Source organism: Scyliorhinus torazame, chromosome 1, assembly GCF_047496885.1.
Source record: "Scyliorhinus torazame isolate Kashiwa2021f chromosome 1, sScyTor2.1, whole genome shotgun sequence".
In the NCBI taxonomy this organism is placed as follows: Eukaryota; Metazoa; Chordata; class Chondrichthyes; order Carcharhiniformes; family Scyliorhinidae; genus Scyliorhinus; species Scyliorhinus torazame.
The window spans coordinates 101,313,004-101,337,578 of record NC_092707.1 but is presented as its reverse complement, the minus strand read 5'-3'; the positions used below and the strand labels follow the sequence as shown (position 1 = coordinate 101,337,578).

The following is a 24,575-nucleotide window of genomic DNA, read 5'->3' as shown; positions in this document are numbered from 1 at the left end:
TGGTCATGCTAAATACCCCTTACTGTCCAGGGATGTGCACGTTAGATGGGGTTATGGGGTTAAGGGGATAGTGTGGGGGAGTGGGCCTAGGTAAGGTGCTCTTTCAGAGGGTCGGTGCAGACCCGGTGGGCCGAGTGGCCACCTTTATGCACTGTAGGAATTCTATGGCCATTGAGACACAGAGAAGCTTCCAAACCCTGAGGTGGGTTGTGAAAATGTGAGAGGAATGAGCTGTATGGAATGGTTAGAAAACTCAGATTGCCTTCAGAGGAGGAACCTGAGAAAGGTGTACAAAATACCAAGTGAAATAAAAAATGGCAATCTTTCTTCTTCCTTGAAACCAGAGACCTGTGAACCTGGAACCTTCCAACTGTTTGACCTTAAGTCCTCTATTCCCTCTTTGGAAAGGATTGGCAAAGCTTTGAACTTTCTTTGACAAGTTGTTGCTTTTTGGATCTAGCAAATGTTCTGTAATTAGAACCATCACCTGAAACAGTTAAAATGCTGCAAAGCAGAACCCTGCTAAGATTTTGACAAGTGCAGACAATATTACTAGTTTCCATCCCTTTCAACCTCTGACCACAGTCTGGTTGTAATAAAGAAAGAGAAAGATAATTATTTCCATATGAAGATTTGTGATTTCAAATCCAGTTACTGGCAGTTACCGAATGTCATTTTTTCAGTGAAGGCACTACTTCCTAGTCCGAAACTTGCTTTGGACCCAGTTCTTGCCAGTTACAGTCTGGAATAGCTGTTTGTATCCTAATGAGAATGTATGCAGTTCTCTGAGTCGTACCTCACACCGCACTTTGCTGAAATCTATCGCCAGAGTGTTGAGATTGGCCGTGAGAAGTGAAGAGAAACATTGAAGATTGCAGCATGAAGGGAGCAATTATTTTAATCCCTTTCATCGCAATTGCTCTAGGTAAGTTTGCTCTCTTCAACTTGTACAATTAGAACATGCTAACCAATACTGGTAATGTATTTCACTGCATCATGTACTGCTAGTGCACTTCTCTGTATAATATACTGGTAATATACTACACAGTGTAATTTACTGGTAATATACTACACAGTGTGATATACTGGAAATATACTACACAGTGTAATATACTGGTAATATACTACATAGTGTAATGTACTGGTAATATACTGGTAATATACTACGCAGTATAATATACTGGTAATATACTACACAGTGTAATATACTGGTAATATACTGCACAGTGTAATTTATTGGTAATATACTGGCAATATACTACATAGTGTAATATACTGGTATATACTACACAATGTAATTTACTGGTAATATACTACACAGTGTAATATACTGGTAATATACTACACAGTGTAATTTACTGGTAATGTACTATCCAGTGTAATGTACTGGTATATACTACACCGTGTAATTTACTGGTAATATACTGGTAATATACTACACAGCGTAATTTACTGGTAATATACTGGTACTATACTGCACAGTTTAATATACTGGTAATGTACTACACAGTGTGAAGTAAAAAAAACTCACCACTATTCTTAGAATTCCCCCTATACCAAAAGGTTCAATAAGACATTCTAAATGGTGAACAGAGATTATCACTCCCTGACTCCTATGCAGACTTAAGCGGGTGCTATTCTGGTCAATCTATATTTTCCAAGTTATCCCATCTTCATAGAAGATTTCATATACTTACCACTTAGTAGCATCGATCCTGGGTCCTGCGTTGCTAAGTAAGTAAAGTAGACTTTGTAATAACCACTGTTTCAGGTTAAAACATTAAGTTATTTTATTATTAGATTTTTTTTCTTTTAAAAGATGCAATCACTATCTTTCCAGAAAAGTAAAAAGATCTTGCTTCTGGATTCTCCTGGTTGGTTGAAAAGACCTTCAGGTCTACCATGACAATCTCTCTTCTTTAACTTTTGATCTTCCTCAGATGGATTCGCTGTTCTGCTCGGTTTCCTTGTTCTATCCATCCCATGTACCGAGGGCAGATACGAGAGCTGACTCTGCTGGCTGTTAACGACTTAGGGTTTATATTTCCCTTATCACAGTTATTAAGTTTATATGACATTATCGTAAAGTAACTTTGTTTTGCTCTTGATTGTTCAAGGTACCTTTAATCTTAATTACTTCGAACACGACTATGTATTCATGTTGAGCATGACTTCAGCTCATCAAACTCCGATTACATTTTTTTCCTTTGTAATGTTCAAAAGTGCTTTGATCCTAGAGGGGTTCTGGTTCCTGTGACTTCTAAAGTTGCTTTATTATCAAATAGTGCCCTTAGCTTGTCAGAATGCTGGCCCCGATTTGGATTTAACCTGTGCTCTCGTGGACACGTCGTCTCCTGCTTCCCATATTCAACTGGTATCAGCAGGATTTCACACCCAAACATTTGTCACCCAATTCAACTGAAGATCCTGGCAATTCTTTTTTAGCTGCTTACTAAAATAATTAACTTCAAAGAAGGTGCAAAATATTGTTTCTTTTCATGTAACTAAAAGTTCAATCTGCTTTGACTTGAAAGGCATCAGTTTTACAGCTTGAGCAGTCACAAGCTGTTTTCTTAATGCCTGTTTGATAAAGGCTATCTGCATTTCAAAACCTTCTTTTGCAGCTGCTGTTAACCCTTCGTGGGATTTTTCCCTACATTTTCTCATGGTCAGGTCAGGTTTTGCCAGACTTCCATGTTTCAAATGACATATTTTCCCATTTTTGCTTTCCAAGTGTAATTTACTGGTAATATACTGGTAATATACTACACAGTGTAATGTACTGGTATATACTACACAGTGAAATTTACTGGTAATATACTACACAGTGTAATTTACTGGTAATATTAATAATAATAATCACTTATCAAAAGTAGGCTTCAATGAAGTTACTGCAAAAAGCCCCTAGTCGCCACATTCCGGCGCCTGTTTGGGGAGGCCGGTACGGGAATTGAACCCGCGCTGCTGGCAATGTTCTGCATTCCTAGCCAGCTGTTTAGCCCACTGTGCTAAACTAACCCCACAATGGTAATATACTACACAGTGTAATGCACTGGTAATATACTACACAATGTAATTTACTGGTAATATACTGGCAATATATTACGCAGTGTAATTTCCTTGTAAAATATTACACAGTGTAATTTACTGATAATATACTACACGGTGTAATATACTGGTAATATACTACACAGTGTAATATACTGGTAATATACTACACAGTGTAATGTACTGGTAATAAACTACACATTGTAATATACTGGTAATATACTACACAGTGTAATTTACTGGTATACACTACACAGTGTAATTTACTGGTAATATACTGGTAATATACTACACAATGTAATTTACTGGTAATATATTGGTAATATACTACACAGCGTAATATACTGGTAATATACTACACAGTGTAATATACTGGTAATATACTGCACAGTGTAATTTATTGGTAATATACTGGTAATATACTACACAGTGTAATATACTGGTAATGTACTGCACAGTGTAATTTACTGGTAAAATACTGGTAATATACTACACAGTGTAATATACTGGTAATATACTACATAGTGTAATTTACTGGTAATATACTACACAGTGTAATATACTGGTAATATACTACACTGTTTAGTCTACTGGTAATATACTACACAGTGTAATTTACTGGTAATATACTACACAGTATAATATACTGCTAATATACTACATAGGGTAATTTACTGGTAATATACTACACAGAGTAATATACTGGTAATATACTACACAGTGTAATATACTGGTAATATACTGCACAGTGTAATTTACTGGTAAAATACTGGTAATATACTACACAGTGTAATATACTGGTAATATACTACATAGTGTAATTTACTGGTAATATACTACACAGTGTAATATACTGGTAATATACTACACTGTTTAATATACTGGTAATATACTACACAGTGTAATATACTGGCAATATACTGCACAGTGTAATTTATTGGTAATATACTGGTAATATACTACATAGTGTAATATACAGGTATGTACTACACAGTGTAATTTACTGGTAATATACTACACAGTGTAATATACTGGTAATATACTATACAGTGTAATATACTGAGAATATACTGCACAGTGTAATTTACTGGTAATATACTACACAGTGTAATATACTGGTAATATACTACACAGTTTGATATACTGGTAATATACTACACAGTGTAATATACTGGTAATATACTACACAGTGTAATATACTGGTAATGTACTGCACAGTGTAATTTACTGGTAAAATACTGGTAATATACTACACAGTGTAATATACTGGTAATATACTACATAGTATAATTTACTGGTAATATACTGGTGATATACTACACAGTGTAATATACTGGTAATATACTGCACAGTGTAATTTACTGGTAATATACTACAAGTGTAATATACTGGTAATATACTACATAGTGTAATGTACTGGTAATATACTGGTGATATACTACACAGTGTAATATACTGGTAATATACTGCACAGTGTAATTTACTGGTAATATACTACACAGTGTAATATACTGGTAATATACTACATAGTATAATTTACTGGTAATATACTACACAGTGCAATATACTGGTAACATACTGCACAGTGTAATTTATTGGTAATATACTGGTAATATACTACACAGTGTAATATACTGGTAAAATACTACATAGGGTAATTTATTGGTATTATACTACACGGAGTAATATACTGGTAATATACTACACAGTGTAATATACTGGTAATGTACTGCACAGTGTAATTTACTGGTAAAATACTGGTAATATACTACACAGTGTAATATACTGGTAATATACTACATAGTGTAATTTACTGGTAATATACTACACAGTGTAATATACTGGTAATATACTACACTGTTTAGTCGACTGGTAATATACTACACAGTGTAATTTACTGGTAATATACTGGTAATATACTACACAGTATAATATACTGGTAATATACTACATACGGTAATTTACTGGTAATATACTACACAGAGTAATATACTGGTAATATACTACACAGTGTAATATACTGGTAATATACTGCACAGTGTAATTTACTGGTAAAATACTGGTAATATACTACACAGTGTAATATACTGGTAATATACTACATAGTGTAATTTACTGGTAATATACTACACAGTGTAATATACTGGTAATATACTACACTGTTTAATATACTGGTAATATACTACACAGTGTAATATACTGGTAATATACTGCACAGTGTAATTTATTGGTAATATACTGGTAATATACTACATAGTGTAATATACTGGTATGTACTACACAGTGTAATTTACTGGTAATATACTACACAGTGTAATATACTGGTAATATACTATACAGTGTAATATACTGAGAATATACTGCACAGTGTAATTTACTGGTAATATACTACACAGTGTAATATACTGGTAATATACTACACAGTTTGATATACTGGTAATATACTACACAGTGTAATATACTGGTAATATACTACACAGTGTAATATACTGGTAATGTACTACATAGTATAATTTACTGGTAATATACTGGTGATATACTACACAGTGTAATATACTGGTAATATACTGCACAGTGTAATTTAGTGGTAATATACTACACAGTGTAATATACTGGTAATATACTACATAGTACAATTTACTGGTAATATACTACACAGTGCAATATACTGGTAATATACTGCACAGTGTAATTTACTGGTAATATACTACACAGTGTAATATACTGGTAATATACTACATAGTATAATTTACTGGTAATATACTGGTAATATACTGCACTGTGTAATTTACTGGTAATATACTACACAGTGTAATATACTGGTAATATACTACATAGTATAATTTACTGGTTATATACTGGTGATATACTACACAGTGTAATATACTGGTATATACTACACAGTGTAATCTACTGGTAATATATTGGTAATATACTACACAGTGTAATATACTGGTAATATTCTACACAGTGTAATATACTGGTAATATACTACACAGTGTAATATACTGGTAATATACTGCACAGTGTAATTTACTGGTAAAATACTGGTAATATACTACACAGTGTAATATACTGGTAATATACTACACAGTGCAATATACTGGTAATATACTACACAGTGTAATATACTGATAATATACTGCACAGTGTAATTTACTGGTAATATACTGGTAATATACTACACGGTGTAATATACTGGTAATATACTACATAGTGTAATTTACTGGTAATATACTGGTAATATACTACACAGCATAATTTACTGGTAATATACTGGTACTATACTACAAAGTGTAATGTACTGGTGATGTACTACACAGTATAATTTACTGGTAATAATAATAATCGCTTTGTTATAACCTGCCTGCTTACCATTGGCTGGGGACTAATGACAATCCCACAATCCTGTGGGAGTATGAGCTCCCCAATGACGGGGGCAGAGAAACCATTAGTAAACTCCATGTATAAATAAAGCTGGCCAGTTTGGTACCAGCAGGAAGGAGTGTGCAGCAAGGGAAGTTGCTGCTGCTGCTGCTATATATTTTTGTTGGATACAGGTTGGAAGTTGTTTTCTATTATACCATGCCTCTGTATGGACGTTTGGATGTTTTTGATGCTGCGCTGGAAAGCTGGAACCAGTACGCACAACGGATTCGTTACTATTTCCGGGCAAACAATATCACCGGAAACGAGCGCCAGGTGGTCATTTTGCTCACCGCCTGCGGCCCGCATACGTTTGGGGTGATTAGGAGCCTTACGTACCCAGCTACGCTGGACACCAAAACATTTGATGAACTTGTGAATTTAGTGGGGCAACATTTTAACCCAACCCCATCCACGATAGTCCAGCGTTACCAGTTTAATACTGCAGAGAGGACCCCTGGAGAATCCCTTGCCGATTTTCTATCCAGACTACGCAGGATTGCGGAGTACTGTGACTATGGTGAGACCTTGTCAGAAATGTTACGCGTCCGTTTGGTTTGCGGTATTAACAATGCGGCCACCCAGAGAAAGTTGTTAGCTGAGCCAACATTGACTTTCCACAGGCCATTCAAACAGTATTATCCCGAGAGAGCGCAGAACGAGGAGTGCAGGAGCTACAGGGAATGGAGGTGCATGCCGTGGGGCGCAACCCCTTTCATCCAAAAACGTCCCCCGCACTCCTGTGGTACCTTGGGCGAGGCGACGTGCGGATCGACGCCAGTGGCCGTCGGACAGTCCTCCCTGAAGGGAGCCTTCTCCAGAACCAATGGATGAGGAGCCATGTCCGTGTCAGACTTGTAGGCGCCGACCCTGTCGCGGATGCCGGTCCTGGGGGCGCCAGAGGCGCCGTCGTTCTGACCGAAACTGGGACCAGCCCAGGGGCTGTACCTTCCATGTGGATGAACCTGCGGCAACTACTCCTGAGGACGTGGAGACGGAGGACGACTGCCTGCAGCTGCATTGTGTGGCAGCTCTCCATGTGGCCCCCATTAAGGTGACAGTACGGATCAATGGTCACCCGCTTGAGATGGAGTTGGACACTGGCGCAGCGGTCTCCGTGATCGCCCAGAGGACATTCGACCGCATCAAGCAGGGTATACAGACCCTTACATTAACCGACTCACAGGCAGGTTGGCCACCTACACAGGGGAACCACTGGACATTGCAGGAACTACAATGACCCCTGTTGTTTATGGACGCCAGGAGGGGCGTTTCCCACTTATCGTGGTGCGCAGCCATGGGCCCAGCCTGTTGGGTCGGGACTGGTTGCGCCATTTGCAGTTGCAATGGCAGCACATCCTCCAAACAGTTTCTGGAGGGTTGACTGAGGTGCTAGGACGATACCCAGATGTATTCCAGCCCGGTTTGGGGAAAATAAAAGGGGCCGTAGCCCGTATCCAAGTCGAACCAGGAGCCACGCCGCGCTATTTCCGGGCGCGCCCGGTGCCTTACGCCTTGCTCGAGAAGGTAGAAGGGGGGGCTCACTCGTTTGGAGAGTTTGGGTATTATCAGGCCCGTCAGTTTCGCTGACTGGGCAGCACCAATTGTACCTGCAATTAAGCCAGATGCCACAGTTCGCTTGTGTGGTGACTATAAACTTAGTGAATACGGCTTCCCGACTCGACCGATATCCAATGCCTCGCATAGAGGATCTCTACGCGAAGCTTGCAGGCGGACTCTCGTTCACAAAATTAGATATGAGTCACGCCTACCTACAGTTGGAGCTGGATCCTGCCTCCCGACTATATGTAACGATTAAAACACACCGGGGCCTGTATGAATATACACAGTTGCCCTTTGGAGTATCCTCTGCCTGCGCTATTTTTCAACGTGTTATAGAGGGCATTTTGAGAGGTTTACCGCATGTCGCTGTCTACTTCGATGACGTTTTGATTACAGGGACGTTCCGGAGCAGGAACATTTGGAAAATCTGTAGGCTGTCCTTAGACGCTTTTTGGAGGCTGGAGTCCATTTACGTCGCACAAAGTGCGTATTTCAGGCAAAGGAAGTAGTCTACCTAGGTTATCGAGTGGACCGCGAAGGTTTGCACCCCGTCGCAGAGAAGGTGCGCGCAATTCAACATTTCCCCGCCCCGACTGACACTTCGCATCTTCGTTCTTTTCTCGGTCTCGTAAATTATTATGGGAAGTCCTCCCCAATCTGGCAACTACGCTGGCCCCCTTACACCTGCTGCTAAAGAAAAATCACACCTGGGTTTGGGGTCAGCCGCAAGAAACCGCTTTCCGGCGGGTAAAGCAACAATTGTCGTCGTCTGGGTTACTAACCCACTATGATCCTGGAAAGCCTTTGCTCGTCACATGTGATGCATCCCCGTATGGTATTGGGCCGTCCTGTCCCACAAGATGGAGAACGGGGCTGAGCGGCCGATAGCTTTCGCCTCCCGCACATTGACTGCAGCGGAGAAAAAGTACGCACAGATTGAGAAGGAGGACCTGGCAGTGGTTTTTGCGGTGAAACGCTTCCACCAGTACATGTATGGCCGCCATTTCACTATCGTGACTGATCATAAGCCTCAGCTGGGACTTTTCAGAGAGGATAAGCCAATACAGCCCATTGCTTCTGCACGGATCCAGCGCTGGGCTTTGTTGCTTGCTGCATACGAGTATTCTCTGGAGCACAAACCAGGTACGCAGATAGCGAATGCCGACGCACTGAGCCGATTGCCTTTATCGACCGGCCCCATGTCGACCCCCACGACCGGTGAGGTGGTTGCAACTTTAAATTTTATGGACACCTTGCCTGTCACGGCATCACAGATCCGTGAGTGGACCCAGGCGGAGCCAGTCCTGTCAAAGGTTTGGCACATAGTCCTGTATGGTGGGCAGCATAGGCAGCTCCCAGGCGAGTTGCGGGCATTTTCCTCCAAGCTGTCAGAATTCAGCGTGGAAGACGGCATCCTCTTGTGGGGGACGCGTGTGATTGTCCTTGAAAAAGGACAGGAGCTGATACTAAGAGACTTGCACAATGGGCATCCAGGTGTGACCAAAATGAAAATGTTGGCCCGGAGTTATGTCTGGTGGCCAGGCCTCGACACCGACATTGAGAAGGTGGCCCAAAACTGCTCCATTTGCCAGGAACATCAGAAGCTTCCGCTGGCCACGCCCCTACATCACTGGGAATGGCCAGGGCGGCCTTGGGCACGCTTGCATGCGGATTTCGCAGGCCCTTTTCAAGGATCCATGTTCCTTCTATTAATCGATGCCCAGTCTAAATGGCTAGAGGTGCATAAGATGCTGGGCACAACGTCCTGCGCAACAATTGCGAAGATGCGTTTGTCTTTTAGTACGCATGGCCTCCCCGAGGTGCTGGTCACGGATAAAGGCACTCCATTCACGAGTGAGGAGTTTGCGAGGTTCACGAAGGTGAACGCATACGCCATATCCGCACTGCCCCTTACCACCCGGCTTCAAATGGGTTGGCAGAGCGCGCAATGCAGACATTCAAACGAGGCCTAAAGAAGCAGCCTTCCGAATCAATGGACACGAGAATGGCTCGCTTTTTGTTTTCGTATAGGACCACCCCCATGCGGTGACTGGGGTAGCTCCCACAGAACTCCTAATGGGCCGGAGACTTCGCACCCGCCTTAGTATGGTTTTCCTGGACATTGGCGCAAAAGTAATATACTAAACAGTGTAATATACTGAGAATATACTGCACAGTGTAATATACTGGTAATATACTACACAGTTTAATATACTGGTAATATACTACACAGTGCAATATACTGGTAATATACTACACAGTGCAATATACTGGTAATATACTACATGGTGTAATTTACTGGTAATATACTGCACAGTGTAATATACTGGTAATATACTACACAATGTAATATACTGGTAATATACTACACAGTGCAATATACTGGTAATATACTACACAGTGTAATTTACTGGTAATATACTACACAGTGCAATATACTGGTAATATACTGCACAGTGCAATATACTGGTAATATACTGCACAGTGTAATATACTGGTAATATACTACACAGTTTAATATACTGGTAATATACTACACAGTGTAATATACTGGTAATATACTGCACATTGTAATTTACTGGTAATATACTACACAGTGCAATATACTGGTAATATACTGCACAGTGTAATATACTGGTAATATACTACACAGTTTAATATACTGGTAATATACTACACAGTGTAATATACTGGTAATATACTGCACATTGTAATTTACTGGTAATATACTACACAGTGTAATATACTACACAGTGCAATATACTGGTAATATACTACACAGTGCAATATACTGGTAATATACTGGTAATATACTACACAGCATAATTTACTGGTAATATACTACACAGTGCAATATACTGGTAATATACTACATAGTGTAATTTACTGGTAATATACTGGTAATATACTACACAGCATAATTTACTGGTAATATACTGGTACTATACTACAAAGTGTAATGTACTGGTGATGTACTACACAGTATAATTTACTGGTAATAATAATCGCTTATCAAAAATAGGCTGCAATGAAGTTACTGTGAAAAGCCCCTAGTCACCACATTCCGACGCCTGTTCGGTGAGGCCGGTAAGGGAATTGAACCCACGCTGCTGGCATTAGCCAGCTGTTACACAGTGTAATGTACTGGTAATATACTACATGGTGGAATATACTGGTAATCTACTGGCAATATACCACACAGTGTAATATACTGGCAATATACTACACAGTGTAATATACTGGTAATATATTACACAGTGTAATATACTGGTAATAAACTACACAGTGCAATATACTAGTAATATACTACACAGTGTAATATACTGGTATATACTACACAGTGTAATTTACTGGTGATATACTGGTAATATAACTACACAATGTAATTTACTGGTAATATACTACACAGTGTAATATATTGGTAATGTACTACACAGTGTAATTTACTGGTAATATACTACACGGTGTAATTTACTGGTAATATACTACACGGTGTGATATACTGGTAATATACTGCACAGTGTAATTTACTGGTAATATACTACTCTGTATAATTTATTGGCCATTGTCTTCATCAACTTCATCCCAGGGATGTTCATCTGAGGCTATATAAGGCTCTGGTCAGACCCCATTTGGAGTATTGTGAGCAGTTTTGGGCCCTGTATCGAAGGAAGGATGTGCTGGCCTTGGAAAGGGTCCAGAGGAGGTTCACAAGAATGATCCCTGGAATGAACAGCTTGTTATATGAGGAACTGTGAGGACTCTGGGTCTGTACTCGTTGGAGTTTAGTAGGATGAGGGGGGATCTTATTGAAACTTACAGGATACTGCGAGGCCTGGATAGAGTGGATGTGGAGAGTGATGTGTTGGGTACTCTGCTACACAAACGAACCAACACGGTTGCGAATGGTACAACTCAGTTTTATTGCTAACATTTATTTACAGTGATAAACTGGTTACTGAGGTTCGATCATAACCGTAGAATCTGTGGACCTATTCCTAATACTATCTTGTAGTGGCACTCAGCACATGGTGGATGGCTGAGTGGCTTGCTATGAGCTCTATGCCCTGAGCTGTCTCCTGCTGGAATGCTCAGGAAGTGTTGTGTTCCCTGTTTTGTACTGTGTATGCTCTTGCCTGTGATTGGCTGTGGTGTTGTGTGTGTGTTGATTGGTCCGTTGATCTGTCCATCAGTATGTATGTGCTATGATGTTTACCTGAATATCATGACATCCCCCCTTTTGTACAAGAACATGTGCCTATGTGGTTAGAAATAGAGATGTGTACTGAGTGCATCTGAATGTGTGTGTGTGCAATATCTACAGCATGTACATGGGGCTAAACTATATACAAGGGGCGATGTCGGGTGCGACATAACAACGAGGTTATACCAAAAACAAAGAACGGGGAAATGTTGAACGACAAGGAAGAACAGAAACATATTAACACAGTGGTATTATGAGTTCAATGTACAAACAGGCTCATAAGTCCAGTCTAGTAGGTGGATGCGGACGTTGTCTCCAGGCGCCAGGGCGGGAAGATCAGTTGCCCGTGTGTCATATTCCATCTTCTGGCGAACGCGCTGCTGTTGCATTCTGTGTAGTACCGGAGCATGGTTGGTTGTGGGTACCAGAATAGATGGCACAGTGGTCCTGAGGGCGCGACCCATCAACAGCTGGGCTGGTGAGAGGTCAGTGGCTAGTGGGGCCGAGTGATAGACCAGCAGGGCTAAACAGAAGTCTGATCCGGCAGCAGCAGCCTTGCAGAGGAGCCGCTTGACGATGTGAACGCCCTTCTCCGCCTTTCCATTGGACTGGGGATGCAGAGGGTTGGACGTCACGTGTGTGAAGCCATACGAAGCAGCAAAGGACAATCATTCCTGGCTGGCAAAACAGGGCCCATTGTCCGACATGACAGTCAACGGAATGCCGTGGCGAGCAAAGGTGTCTTTGCAGGCCCTTATGACAGCGGACGATGTTAAATCGTGCAGGCGTATGACCTTTGGATAGTTGGAAAAGTAATCAATGACTATTACATAGTCCCTGCCAAGTGCGTGAAAAAGGTCCACACCCACCTTCGCCCAGGGGGACGTCACCAGCTCATGGGGCTGAAGCGTCTCAGGAGGCTGCGCCGGTTGAAACCTTTGGCAGGTGGGGCAGTTGAGCACCATGTTGGCAATGTCATCACTGATGCCCGACCAGTATACCGCCTCTCGGGCTCTCCATCTGCACTTCTCGACCCCCAGATGGCCTTCGTGTAGTTGGTCGAGGACCAGCTTGTGCATGCTGTGCGGAATCACAATCCGGTCCAACTTTGGAAGGACACCATCAATGACGGCCAAGTCGTCTCGGATATTGTAGAACTGTGGGCACTGTCCTTTGAGCCATCCACCCGTCATGTGGCGCATCACCCATTGTAGAAAGGGGTCAGCTACAGTTTCCCGGTGAATATGGGCCAGACTGGAGTCGTCAGCTGGCAGATTTGCCGATGTGAAGGCCACCTGCGCTTCGACCTGACAGACGAACCCCTCCGAATCAGGCGGTGTGCTCACTGCTCTGGATAGGGCATCCTCAATGATAAGGTCCTTTCCCGGGGTGTAGACCAGTTGGAAGTCATACCTCCTGAGTTTAAGTAGGATGCGCTGGAGGCGAGGGGTCATCTCGTTCAGGTCCTTATTTATGATGCTGACCAGGGGGCGATGGTCAGTCTCAACGGTAAACTGGGGAGGCCATACACGTAGTCATGGAACTTGTCTATTCCGGTCAGCAAACCCAGGCACTCCTTTTCGATCTGCGCGTAGCGCTGTTCTGTGGGGGTCATGGCCCGTGAGGCATAGGCGACCGGGGCCCATGACGCAGTGTCATCCTGTTGTAGGAGTATCGCACCAATGCCGGACTGGCTGGCATCAGTCGAAATTTTAGTGTCACGAGATGTGTCGAAAAACGCCAATACCAGGGCTGTGGTGAGCTTAATTTTGAGCTCCTCCCATTCCTTCTGGTGTGTGGACAGCCACTGGAACTCCGTGGACTTCTTGACGAGGTGGCGCAGAGCCGTCGTGTGGGAGGCAAGGTTGGGAATGAACTTCCCCAGGAAGTTGACCATTCCTAGGAAGCGTAGCACTGCTTTCTTGTCTGCTGGCTGCAGCATGGCTGTAATGGCGCTCACCTTGTCTGCATCCGGACGGACCCCTGACCGGGAAATGTGGTCGCCCAGGAACTTCAGCTCGGTTTGGCCGAAAGAACACTTGACTCGGTTGAGGCGCAGGCCGTTTTCCCGTATGCATGCAAAGACGCGCTGGAGACGATTGATGTGCTCCTGTGGTGTGGTGGACCAGACGATGACGTCGTCCACGTAGACGCGCACCCCTTTGGTGCCTTCCATCATCTGCTCCATGATCCTGTGAAAGACCTCGGATGCCGAGATGATGCCAAATGGCATTCGGTTGTAGCAGAACCTGCCGAAAAGGGTGTTGAAGGTGCACAGCTTTCGGCTGGACTGATCCAGTTGGATCTGGCAAAAACCCTTCGAGGCATCCAGTTTTGTGAAGATTTTAGCCCGGGCCATTTCGCTCGTGATCTCATCCCGTTTGGGTATGGGGTAGTGTTCCCTCATTATGTTGTTGTTGAGGTCTTTTGGATCAATGCAGATCCGGAGCTCGCCGGAGGACTTCTTAACACACACCATGGAGCTGACCCATGGCGTGGGCTCCGTGACCCGGGATAGCACCCCTTGGTCCTGGAGATCCTGCAGCTGCTGCTTGAGGCGGTCTTTGAGTGGCGCTGGGACCCTGCGAGGTGCGTGAATGACCGGGGTGGTGTCCGGTTTGAGCCAAATTCTGTAGGTGTAGGGCAGTGTTCTCATGCCCTCGAATGCCTCCTGGTTGTAGGCGAGGAGCGATTGGAGCTGTGCCCTGAATTCTGCATCCGGGAAGTCAGATGTGCCTTCTGGAGACAGAGCGTGGACTCGTTGCACGAGGTGGAGAACCTTGCATGCCTGTGCGCCTAGCAGGGAGTCCTTTGATGATCCGACTATCTCGAATGAGAGTGTGGCCGTGTGTGTGTTGTGTGTCACCTGGAGCTGGCAGGATCCCATAGCCGGGATAACATTCCCATTGTAGTCGACCATCTTGCAACGGGATAGCCGAATTGGTGGTCTGACCTTCATGGCGTAGAAGGCTGGCTATGCTATGAGGTTGCCAGAGGCGCCAGTGTCCACGCGGAATGTTATCGGTGATCGGTTGACCATTAGGGTGGCACACCATTCATCACCCGGATTGACAGTGTTCACTTGCAATGGCTGGTGGATCCTGGCTGGAGACATCCGGTTCCCAACAATGACCGCAACACGGAAGGCGTCCTGGTCGTCTGTCACTGGTCTGGATATCGTCTGGGCACAACTCGTAGTAAGGAGGCTGAATGGTCCGCAAGTCCCTGCGAGGTTGTCGGAATTGGGGAACATTGGCAGGTTGAGTTGCTCGACAGCAAGCAGCGTAGTGGCTCATCTTGCCACAGCGGAGGCATTGTCGGTTTCTTGCGGGACATTGGCGCTTTAAATGTGCGGCTCCGCAGTTGCCGCACGTTGTGACGTCATGGCGTTCGTTGCGCCGCCGCGCATGTGCAGTTTGGTCTTGCGTCGAGTGCGTCTGCGCATCACGTCCCTCTGCATCGACGTCGTTTTTGGCACGCACAAACGCGGGAGGCCTCGAAAAGCATGCAAAATGGCCGCCCTCGTCCGGGCCGCGGGCTGGGAGGAACTCGATCACCTGGACCCGTTCAGCCTCGTAGGACGCCTGCCTCGCTGATCCGGCCGCGTAGGACCCCTGCCGCGCCGATTCGGCCGCCTGAAATTGGGAGTAGCGGCTAGTCGCGTTTTCATGCAGGACAGAGGCTTCGATTGCGGAGGCTAGGGTGAGGCCTTTTATTTTTAAGAGCTGCTGGCGTAGGGTGCGAGAGGTGACCCCAAAAACGATCTGGTCCCGAATCATGGAATCGGAGGTGGTGTCGTAACCGCAGGACTGTGCGAGGATACAGAGATGCGTAAGGAAGGATTGAAAGGGCTTATCCTTACCCTGCAGGCGCTGCTGGAAGAGATACGTCTCGAAACTCTCGTTGACCTCGACGTTGAAGTGTTGGTCGAGTTTGAGAAGGACCGTCTTGTACTTGGTCTTGTCCTCACCTTCTGCGAACACCAGGGAGTTGTAGACATGGATGGCGTGTTGACCTGCCGTGGAGAGGAGGATGGCGATCTTTCTGGTGTCCGAAGCGCTCTCCTTTTCGTTGGCTTCCAGAAAGAGCTGGAAGCGCTGTTTGAACAGTTTCCAATTGACGCCGAGGTTTCCAGCGACTTGTAGCGGCTGCGGTGTGCTGACGGTGTCCATGGCGCAGGATGGCAGATTCCGGAGGATCAGTAGGTAGGCCCCACAGTTAATCCTGGTACTATGATGTGTTGGGTACTCTGCTACACAGACGAACCAACACGGTTGCGAATGGTACAACTCAGTTTTGTTGCTAACATTTATTTACAGTGGTAAACTGGTTACTGAGGTTCGATCATAACCCTAGAATCTGTGGACCTATTCCTAATACTATGTTGTAGTGGCACTCAGCGCATGGTGGATGTCTGAGTGGCTTGCTATGAGCTCTGTGCCCTGAGCTGTCTCCTGCTGGAGTGCTCAGGAAGTGTCATGTTCCCTGTTTTGTGCTGTGTATGCTCTTGCTTGTGATTGGCTGTGGTGTTGTGTGTGTGTTGATTGGTCTGTTGATCTGTCCATCAGTATGTATGTGCTATGATGTTTACCTGAATATCATGACAGAGAGGATGTTTCCACTTGTAGGAAAAACTAGAACCAGAGGACACCATCTCAGACTAAAGGGACGATCCTTTAAAACAAAGATGAGGAGGAATTTCTTCAGCCAGAGGGTGGTGAATCTGTGGAAGTCTTTGCCGCAGAAGGCTGTGGAGGCCAAATCACTGAGTGTCTTTAAGGCAGAGATAGATAGGTTCTTGATTAATAAGGGGATCAGGGATTATGGGGAGAAGGCAGGAGAATGGGGATAAGAAAAATATCATCCATGATTGAATGGCGGAGCAGACTTGATGGACCGAGTGGCCTAATTCTGCTCCTATGTTTTATGGTCTTATTTATGCTCTTTATCCGGCAGTTGACTGAGGCTGAACCACACTATTTGCAACCAGGTGTCACATTTGAATGCTGAGACAAGCTTCCGATATTGAGGCCAAGTGTTTGCGCCATCGTGAACGCCGTCGCATTTCACGACGGCGCAAATAGGGCCCGGACTATTCTGGTCCCCACAGAGGGCCAGCACGGCGCTGGAGCGGTTCACGTCGCTCCAGTGTCCTTACGCGGCGCCAAATGGGTGCCCACCAACCCGCGCATGCGCAGTTGGGGCAGCCCAATCTTGCGCATGCGCGGGGAATGTCTTACGCACGCCGGCCCCTCACCAGCATGGAGCCGATGTTCTGGGCCGTGCGCGGAAGGAAGTAGGCCCGGAGGGGGAGAGGCCGGCCCGCTGATTGGTGGGCCCCGATCGTGGGCAAGACCCCATTGGAGGCCGCCCCCCCCCCCCCAGCGTTCCCGCAGAGTTCCCGCCGTCAGCGACCAAGGGTGGATGGCGCCGTCGGGAACCTTTCGTGTCGTAGCGGCCACTCGGCCCATCCGGCTGGAGAATTGCCGCTCGCCGGTTCTCCGAGTGGCCCGGTGCGAATCGTGCGCCGCTGGTTTCCGGGGGGAGTGGGAGAATCGCGTGCGGGGGTCGGTGCAGCGTGGCGCAATTCGCGCAGCGCCTCTGCGATTCTCCCACCCGGTGTTTGGGGGGGGGGGGGGGGGCGCCCACTATCTTTCCAACTCTGCAATATCGCCTGACTTCACTGTCTCAGCTCCTCTGTTCCGCAGCCCTCTCACCTGCCATTGCTACTCCGAGACTTGACTATTCCAACTCACTCCACACCATTATCCCACACTCTCTTTTCCATAACCCGACATCATCCAAAGCTCTGATGCCCACATCCTTATCCCACTATGCCCGATTTACCTGTCATCTGTGTCACCTGAACTCTTTGGCTTCTGGTTAAGCAACGCCTGGTTTTAAAAATTCTGTCCTTGTTTCCTTTCCCCTTCCTGCCGCTGTAATCCCTTTGAACCCCACAACTCTCCAGAGCCATGTGTGTTCCTCTAATCCTGGCCTCTTGAGCATTCCTATTTTAATCACTCCACATTTGTCAACCAAGCTATCAGCTGCCTAATCTCGGGAATTGCACCCGTCAATCGCCATGTCTCTATTTCTCCTTCCTCCTTTAAGACACCCCTTAAAATCTACCTCTTTGACCAATCTTTTATCTGGTTCCTTTTATGTGGCTCAACATCAAGTTCTGCTTTATAATGCTGCTATGGAACACATTGGGGCATTTTAACATGTCAAAGGTGTTATAAAATTGGAAGTTCTGTTGTGCTGTGTAACGTGCTGACAATGTAATTTACAACAGTGACTACACTTCAAAGTGCTGAATTGGCTGAAAGGAGCTTCTGGCTATTCTGAGATTGTGAAAGGTGGTGTATGAATATAAATCTTTCTTTGTTTCACAGACTTAAATAGTTTTTTGCTGGAATGCTGCAGTGAAATTGAGGTTTAACATACTAGGCTCTGCGGAGCAGGAATAGACAGAGGTTCAAGCCACATTCTGGGCAGATCCTTACCTGACATTATCTTAGATAGTAACATAGAACATAGAAAAATATAGCACAGAACAGGCCCTTCGGCCCACGATGTTGTGCCGAACCTTTGTCCTAGATTAATCATAGATTATCATTGAATTTACAGTGCAGAAGGAGGCCATTCGGCCCATTGAGTCTGCAGCGGCTCTTGGAAAGAGCACCCTATCCAAAGTCAACACCTCCATGGACAACACCTAAGGGCAATTTTGGACACTAAGGACAATTTATCATGGCCAATCCACCTAACCTGCACATCTTTGGACTGTGGGAGGAAACCGGAGCACCCGGAGGAAACCCACGCAGATACGGGCAGGATGTGCAGACTCCGCACAGACAGTGACCCAAGCCGGAATCGAACCTGGGACCCTGGAGCTGTGAAGCAATTGTGCTATCCACAATGCTACCGTGCTGCCATTAAGAACAAATAAATCTACACTATATAATTTTACCGTAATCCATGTACCTATCCAATAGCTGCTTGAAGGTCCCTAATGTTTCCAACTCAACTACTTCCACAGGCAGTGCATTCCATGCCCCCACTACTCTCTGGGTAAAGAACCTACCTCTGACATACCCCCTATATCTTCCACCATTCACCTTACATTTATGTCCCCTTGTAATGGTTTGTTCCACCCGGGGGAAAAGTCTCTGATTGTCTACTCTATCTATTCCCCTGATCATCTTATAAACCTCTATCAAGTCGCCCCTCATCCTTCTCCGTTCTAATGAGAAAAGGCCCAGCACCCTCAACCTTTCCTCGTAAGACCTACTCTCCATTCCAGGCAACATCCTGGTAAATCTCCTTTGCACCTTTTCCAAAGCTTCCACATCCTTCCTAAAATGAGGCGACCAGAACTGTACACAGTACTCCAAATGTGGCCTTACCAAAGTTTTGTACAGCTGCATCATCACCTCACGGCTCTTAAATTCAATCCCTCTGTTAATGAACGCGAGCACACCATAGGCCTTCTTCACAGCTCTATCCACTTGAGTGGCAACTTTCAAAGATGTATGAACATAGACCCCAAGATCTCTCTGCTCCTCCACATTGCCAAGAACTCTACCGTTAACCCCGTATTCCGTATTCATATTTGTCCTTCCAAAATGGACAACCTCACACTTTTCAGGGTTAAACTCCATCTGCCACTTCTCAGCCCAGCTCTGCATCCTATCTATGTCTCTTTGCAGCCGACAACAGCCCTCCTCACTATCCACAACGCCACCAATCTTCATATCGTCTACAAATTTACTGACCCACCCTTCAACTCCCTCATCCAAGTCATTAATGAAAATCACAAACAGCAGAGGACCCAGAACTGATCCCTGCGGTACGCCACTGGTAACTGGGATCCAGGCTGAATATTTGCCATCCACCACCACTCTCTGACTTCTATCGGTTAGCCAGTTTGTTATCCAACTGGCCAAATTTCCCACTATCCCATGCCTCCTTACTTTCTGCAGAAGCCTACCATGGGGAACCTTATCAAATGCCTTACTAAAATCCATGTACACTACATCCACTGCTTTACCTTCATCCACATGCTACGTCACCCCCTCAAAGAATTCAATAAGACTTGTAAGGCAAGACCTACCCCTCACAAATCCGTGCTGACTATCCCTAATCAAGCAGTGTCTTTCCAGATGCTCAGAAATCCTATCCTTCAGTACCCTTTCCATTACTTTGCCTACCACCGAAGTAAGACTAACTGGCCTGTAATTCCCAGGGTTATCCCTAGTCCCTTTTTTGAACAGGGGCACGACATTCGCCACTCTCCAATCCCCTGGTACCACCCCTGTTGACAGTGAGGACGAAAAGATCATTGCCAACGGCTCTGCAATTTCATCTCTTGCTTCCCATAGAATCCTTGGATATATCCCGTCAGGCCCGGGGGACTTGTCTATCCTCAAGTTTTTCAAAATGCCCAACACATCTTCCTTCCTAACAAGCATTTCCTCGAGCTTACCAGTTTGTTTCACACTGTCCTCTCCAACAATATGGTCCCTCTCATTTGTAAATACAGAAGAAAAGTACTCGTTCAAGACCTCTCCTATCTCTTCAGACTCAATACACAATCTCCCACTACTGTCCTTGATCGGACCTACCCTCGCTCTAGTCATTCTCATATTTCTCACATATGTGTAAAATGCCTTGGGGCTTTCCTTGATCCTACCCGCCAAAGATTGTTCATGCCCTCTCTTAGCTCTCCTAATCCCTTTCTTCAGTTCCCTCCTGGCTATCTTGTATCCCTCCAAGCCCTGTCTGAACCTTGTTTCCTCAGCCTTACATAAGTCTCCTTTTTCCTCTTAACAAGACATTCAACCTCTCTTGTCAACCATGGTTCCCTCACTCGACCATCTCTTGAGGGACATGCCTGACAGGGACATACATATCAAGGACACGTAGTACCTGTTCCTTGAACAAGTTCCACATTTCACTTGTGTCCTTCCCTGACAGCCTATGTTCCCAACTTATGCACTTCAATTCTTGTCTGACAATATTGTATTTACCCTTCCCCCAATTGTAAACCTTGCCCTGTTGCACGCACCTATCCCTCTCCATTACTAAAGTGAAAGTCACAGAATTGTGGTCACTATCTCCAAAATGCTCCCCCACTAACAAATCTATCACTTGCCCTGGTTCATTACCAAGTACTAAATCCAATATTGCCCCTCCTCTGGTCGGACAATCTACGTACTGTGTTAGAAAAGCTTCCTGGACACACTGCACAAACACCACCCCGTCCAAACTATTTGATCTAAAGGGTTTCCACTCAATGTTTGGGAAGTTAAAGTCACCCATGACTACTACCCTGTGACTTCTGCCCCATTCCAAAATCTGTTTCCCAATCTGTTCCTCCACATCTCTGCTACTATTGGGGGGCCTATAGAATACTCCTAACAAGGTGACTGCTCCTTTCCTATTTCTGACTTCAACCCATACTACCTCAGTAGGCTGATACTCCTCAAACTGCCTTTCTGCAGCTGTTATACTATCTCTAATTAACAATGCCCCCCCCCACCTCTTTTACCACCCTCCCTAATCTTATTGAAACATCTATAACCAGCGACCTCCAACAACCATTTCTGGCCCTCTTCTATCCAAGTTTCCGTGATTGCCACCACATCGTAGTCCCAAGTATCGATCCATGCCTTAAGTTCACCCACCTTATTCCTGATGCTTCTTGCGTTGAAGTATACACACTTCAACCCATCTCCGTGCCTGCAAGAACTCTCCTTTGTCAGTGTTCCCTTCCCCACTGCCTCATGACACGCTTTGGCGTCCTGAATATCGGCTACCTTAGTTGCTGGACTACAAATCCGGTTCCCATTCCCGTGCCAAATTAGTTTAAACCCTCCCGAAGAGTACTAGAAAACCTCCCTCCCAGGATATTGGTGCCCCTCTGGTTCAGATGCAACCCGTCCTGCTTGTACAGGTCCCACCTTCCTCAGAATGCGCTCCAATTATCCAAATACCTGAAGCCCTCCCTCCTACACCATTCCTGCAACCACGTGTTCAGCTGCACGCTCTCCCTATTCCTAGCCTCGCTGTCATGTGGCACCGGCAACAAACCAGAGATGACAACTCTGTCTGTCCTGGCTTTTAACTTCCAGCCTAACTCCCTAAACTCGTTTATTACCTCCACACCCCTTTTCCTACCTACGTCGTTGGTATCAATGTGCACCACGACTTCTGGCTGCTCCCCCTCCCCCTTAAGGATCCTGAAGACACGATCCGAGACATCCCTGGCCCTGGCACCCAGGAGGCAACATACCTTCCGGGAGTCTCACTCGCGACCACAGAATCTCCTATCTATTCCCCTAACCATTGAATCTCCTACAACTATTGCTTTTCTATTCTCCCCCCTTCCCTTCTGAGCCCCAGAGCCAGAGACCTGGCCGCTAGGGCCTTCCCCCGGTAGGTCATCCCCCCCAACAGCATCCAAAACGGTATACATGTTTTGAAGGGGAACGGCCACGAGGGATCCCTGCACTGTCTGCCTGTTTTTTTTTTTCACCCTGACTGTAACCCAGCTATTCTTGTCCTGTACCTTGGGTGTGGTTACCTCCCTGTAACTCTTCTCTATCACCCCCTCTGCCTCCCGGATGATCCGAAGTTCATCCAGCTTCAGCTCCAGTTCCCTAACACGGTCTTTGAGGAGCTGGAGTTGGGTGCACTTCCCGCAGGTATAGTCAGTGGGGACACCAGTGGTATCCCTCACCACCCACATCCTACAGGAGGAGCATGCAACTGGCCTAGCCTCTATCTCCTCTTACCTTACAGAATATAGCTGCCTTGTGGACCAACTGGATCTCCGCCCTCCAACTCTGCTCCCAGTCAGCTGCACTCTCTGTAAACTCCTGGCTCTCTTCTCACTCTTTGCGGAAATGTAGGAAACAAAATGAAAGGAGCACCTTACCCTCTCCTCACCTAACTCTCTCAGTCACCAAACTCTCACTATAGCATTCAAATGCACCAAATTCAGCACGCCCTCAGTCACCAAACTCTCACTATAGCTCTCAAATGCACCAAATTCAGCACTCAGTGAAAACAAAGTCTGCACTGTAGGGGATCACTTTTATACTGTGAATCTAGCCTCTGAAAACTGGCCTAATCCAATTAACTAATTAACAAGCTCCAGCTGCAAGTGCCTGCAAGTAGAAGCTTTGTTTAAAGCTGATTGAAAATTCACCTTCTTCTAAACCAAACAGCAACTTTTAAGTTAATTAACTAAATAAAAGAAAGGCTAGACTTTAGATAAAAATGAAACCTTATACTCCCTCTGTCACCAAACTCTCACTATAGCACTCAAATGCATCAAATTCAACACTCATAGAATCTTATAGCACAGTAGCAGACTAGTCAACCTGTTGTGTCTGTGTTGATTCTTTGGCACAGCAGTACCATTTCCCCCCTGCTCTTTCCCTTATATCTTGTAAATCCATAGAATCCCTATAGAGAGGAAGGAGTTCATTCGGCCCATCGAGTCTGCATCAACCCTCTGAAAGAGCACCCCACCTCGGCCCACTCCCCCACCCTATCCCCACAACCCCACCCAACCTAAACATCTTTGGGCACCAAGGGGCAATTTAGCGCAGCCAATCTACCTAATCGTGGGCAGGATTCTCCCCTTGCCGACGCTGAAATCGTGAAACGCAATTGGGCGGAGAATAGCTTCCGACGCCGAAATCAGGGTAGGCGATGGTTTGACGCCAAATCGGGATGCTCCGGCACCCCGAAAATGGTGTAAATGCGATGCTCGCCACGCGGGCTGAAAGTACAGTAAGCATATTATTAGCGGCCTGACACCTTATGCTCCGGGGCCTCCACAATTCATCACCTCTGATGGGCCGATTTCCCAACGGCATGGTTCAATTGTGGTTTTAAAAATCGTGAACCTGGCGTCCTGGCTGCTGAGCGAAAGAGGGGAGGTAGGAAATGGCATGGAGTGACTGCTGGCTCCTGGCCCGGACACTAGCCGTGCAAGCTGTGGCAGGGTGGGGTGGGAGGGGCAGCCAATGCCGGGGGAGGGGGTGTGGGGGGAGGGGGAGGGCGGGCCGAGCAGCCGTGGTGCCCTCCCACAGGACTAGGGCGGTGCCCAGGCACCGACTGCTATCTTGCTGAACACCCACTGGCCACCCACCCAGGTCCCTGGTTCTACACAGTGGAACTGGCCGTATGGGCACAACCCCCTGGCCCCGAACATCCCACCCAACTGGCAGTCACCCACCGGGGGACCACCCAGGGCCACATGCAAGGCAGACCTCAGTGACGGCAGTGCCAGCCAACGGTGCCCCTGGCAGCAGGG

At 45.7% G+C, this 24,575-nt stretch overlaps 1 protein-coding gene across 1 annotated transcript in view; it reads left to right on the top strand.

Annotated features, from left to right (window-relative positions):
- Window positions 1–771: 771 nt before the first annotated feature.
- The window catches only part of sxph (saxiphilin), a 364,013-nt gene continuing 340,209 nt past the window's right edge, over window positions 772–24,575 (top strand). The window contains exon 1 of the mRNA XM_072498706.1: window positions 772–925. Within this exon, the coding sequence (XP_072354807.1) occupies window positions 880–925 (46 nt within the window). The 5' untranslated portion in view covers window positions 772–879. The remainder of the gene's footprint in view (window positions 926–24,575) is intronic.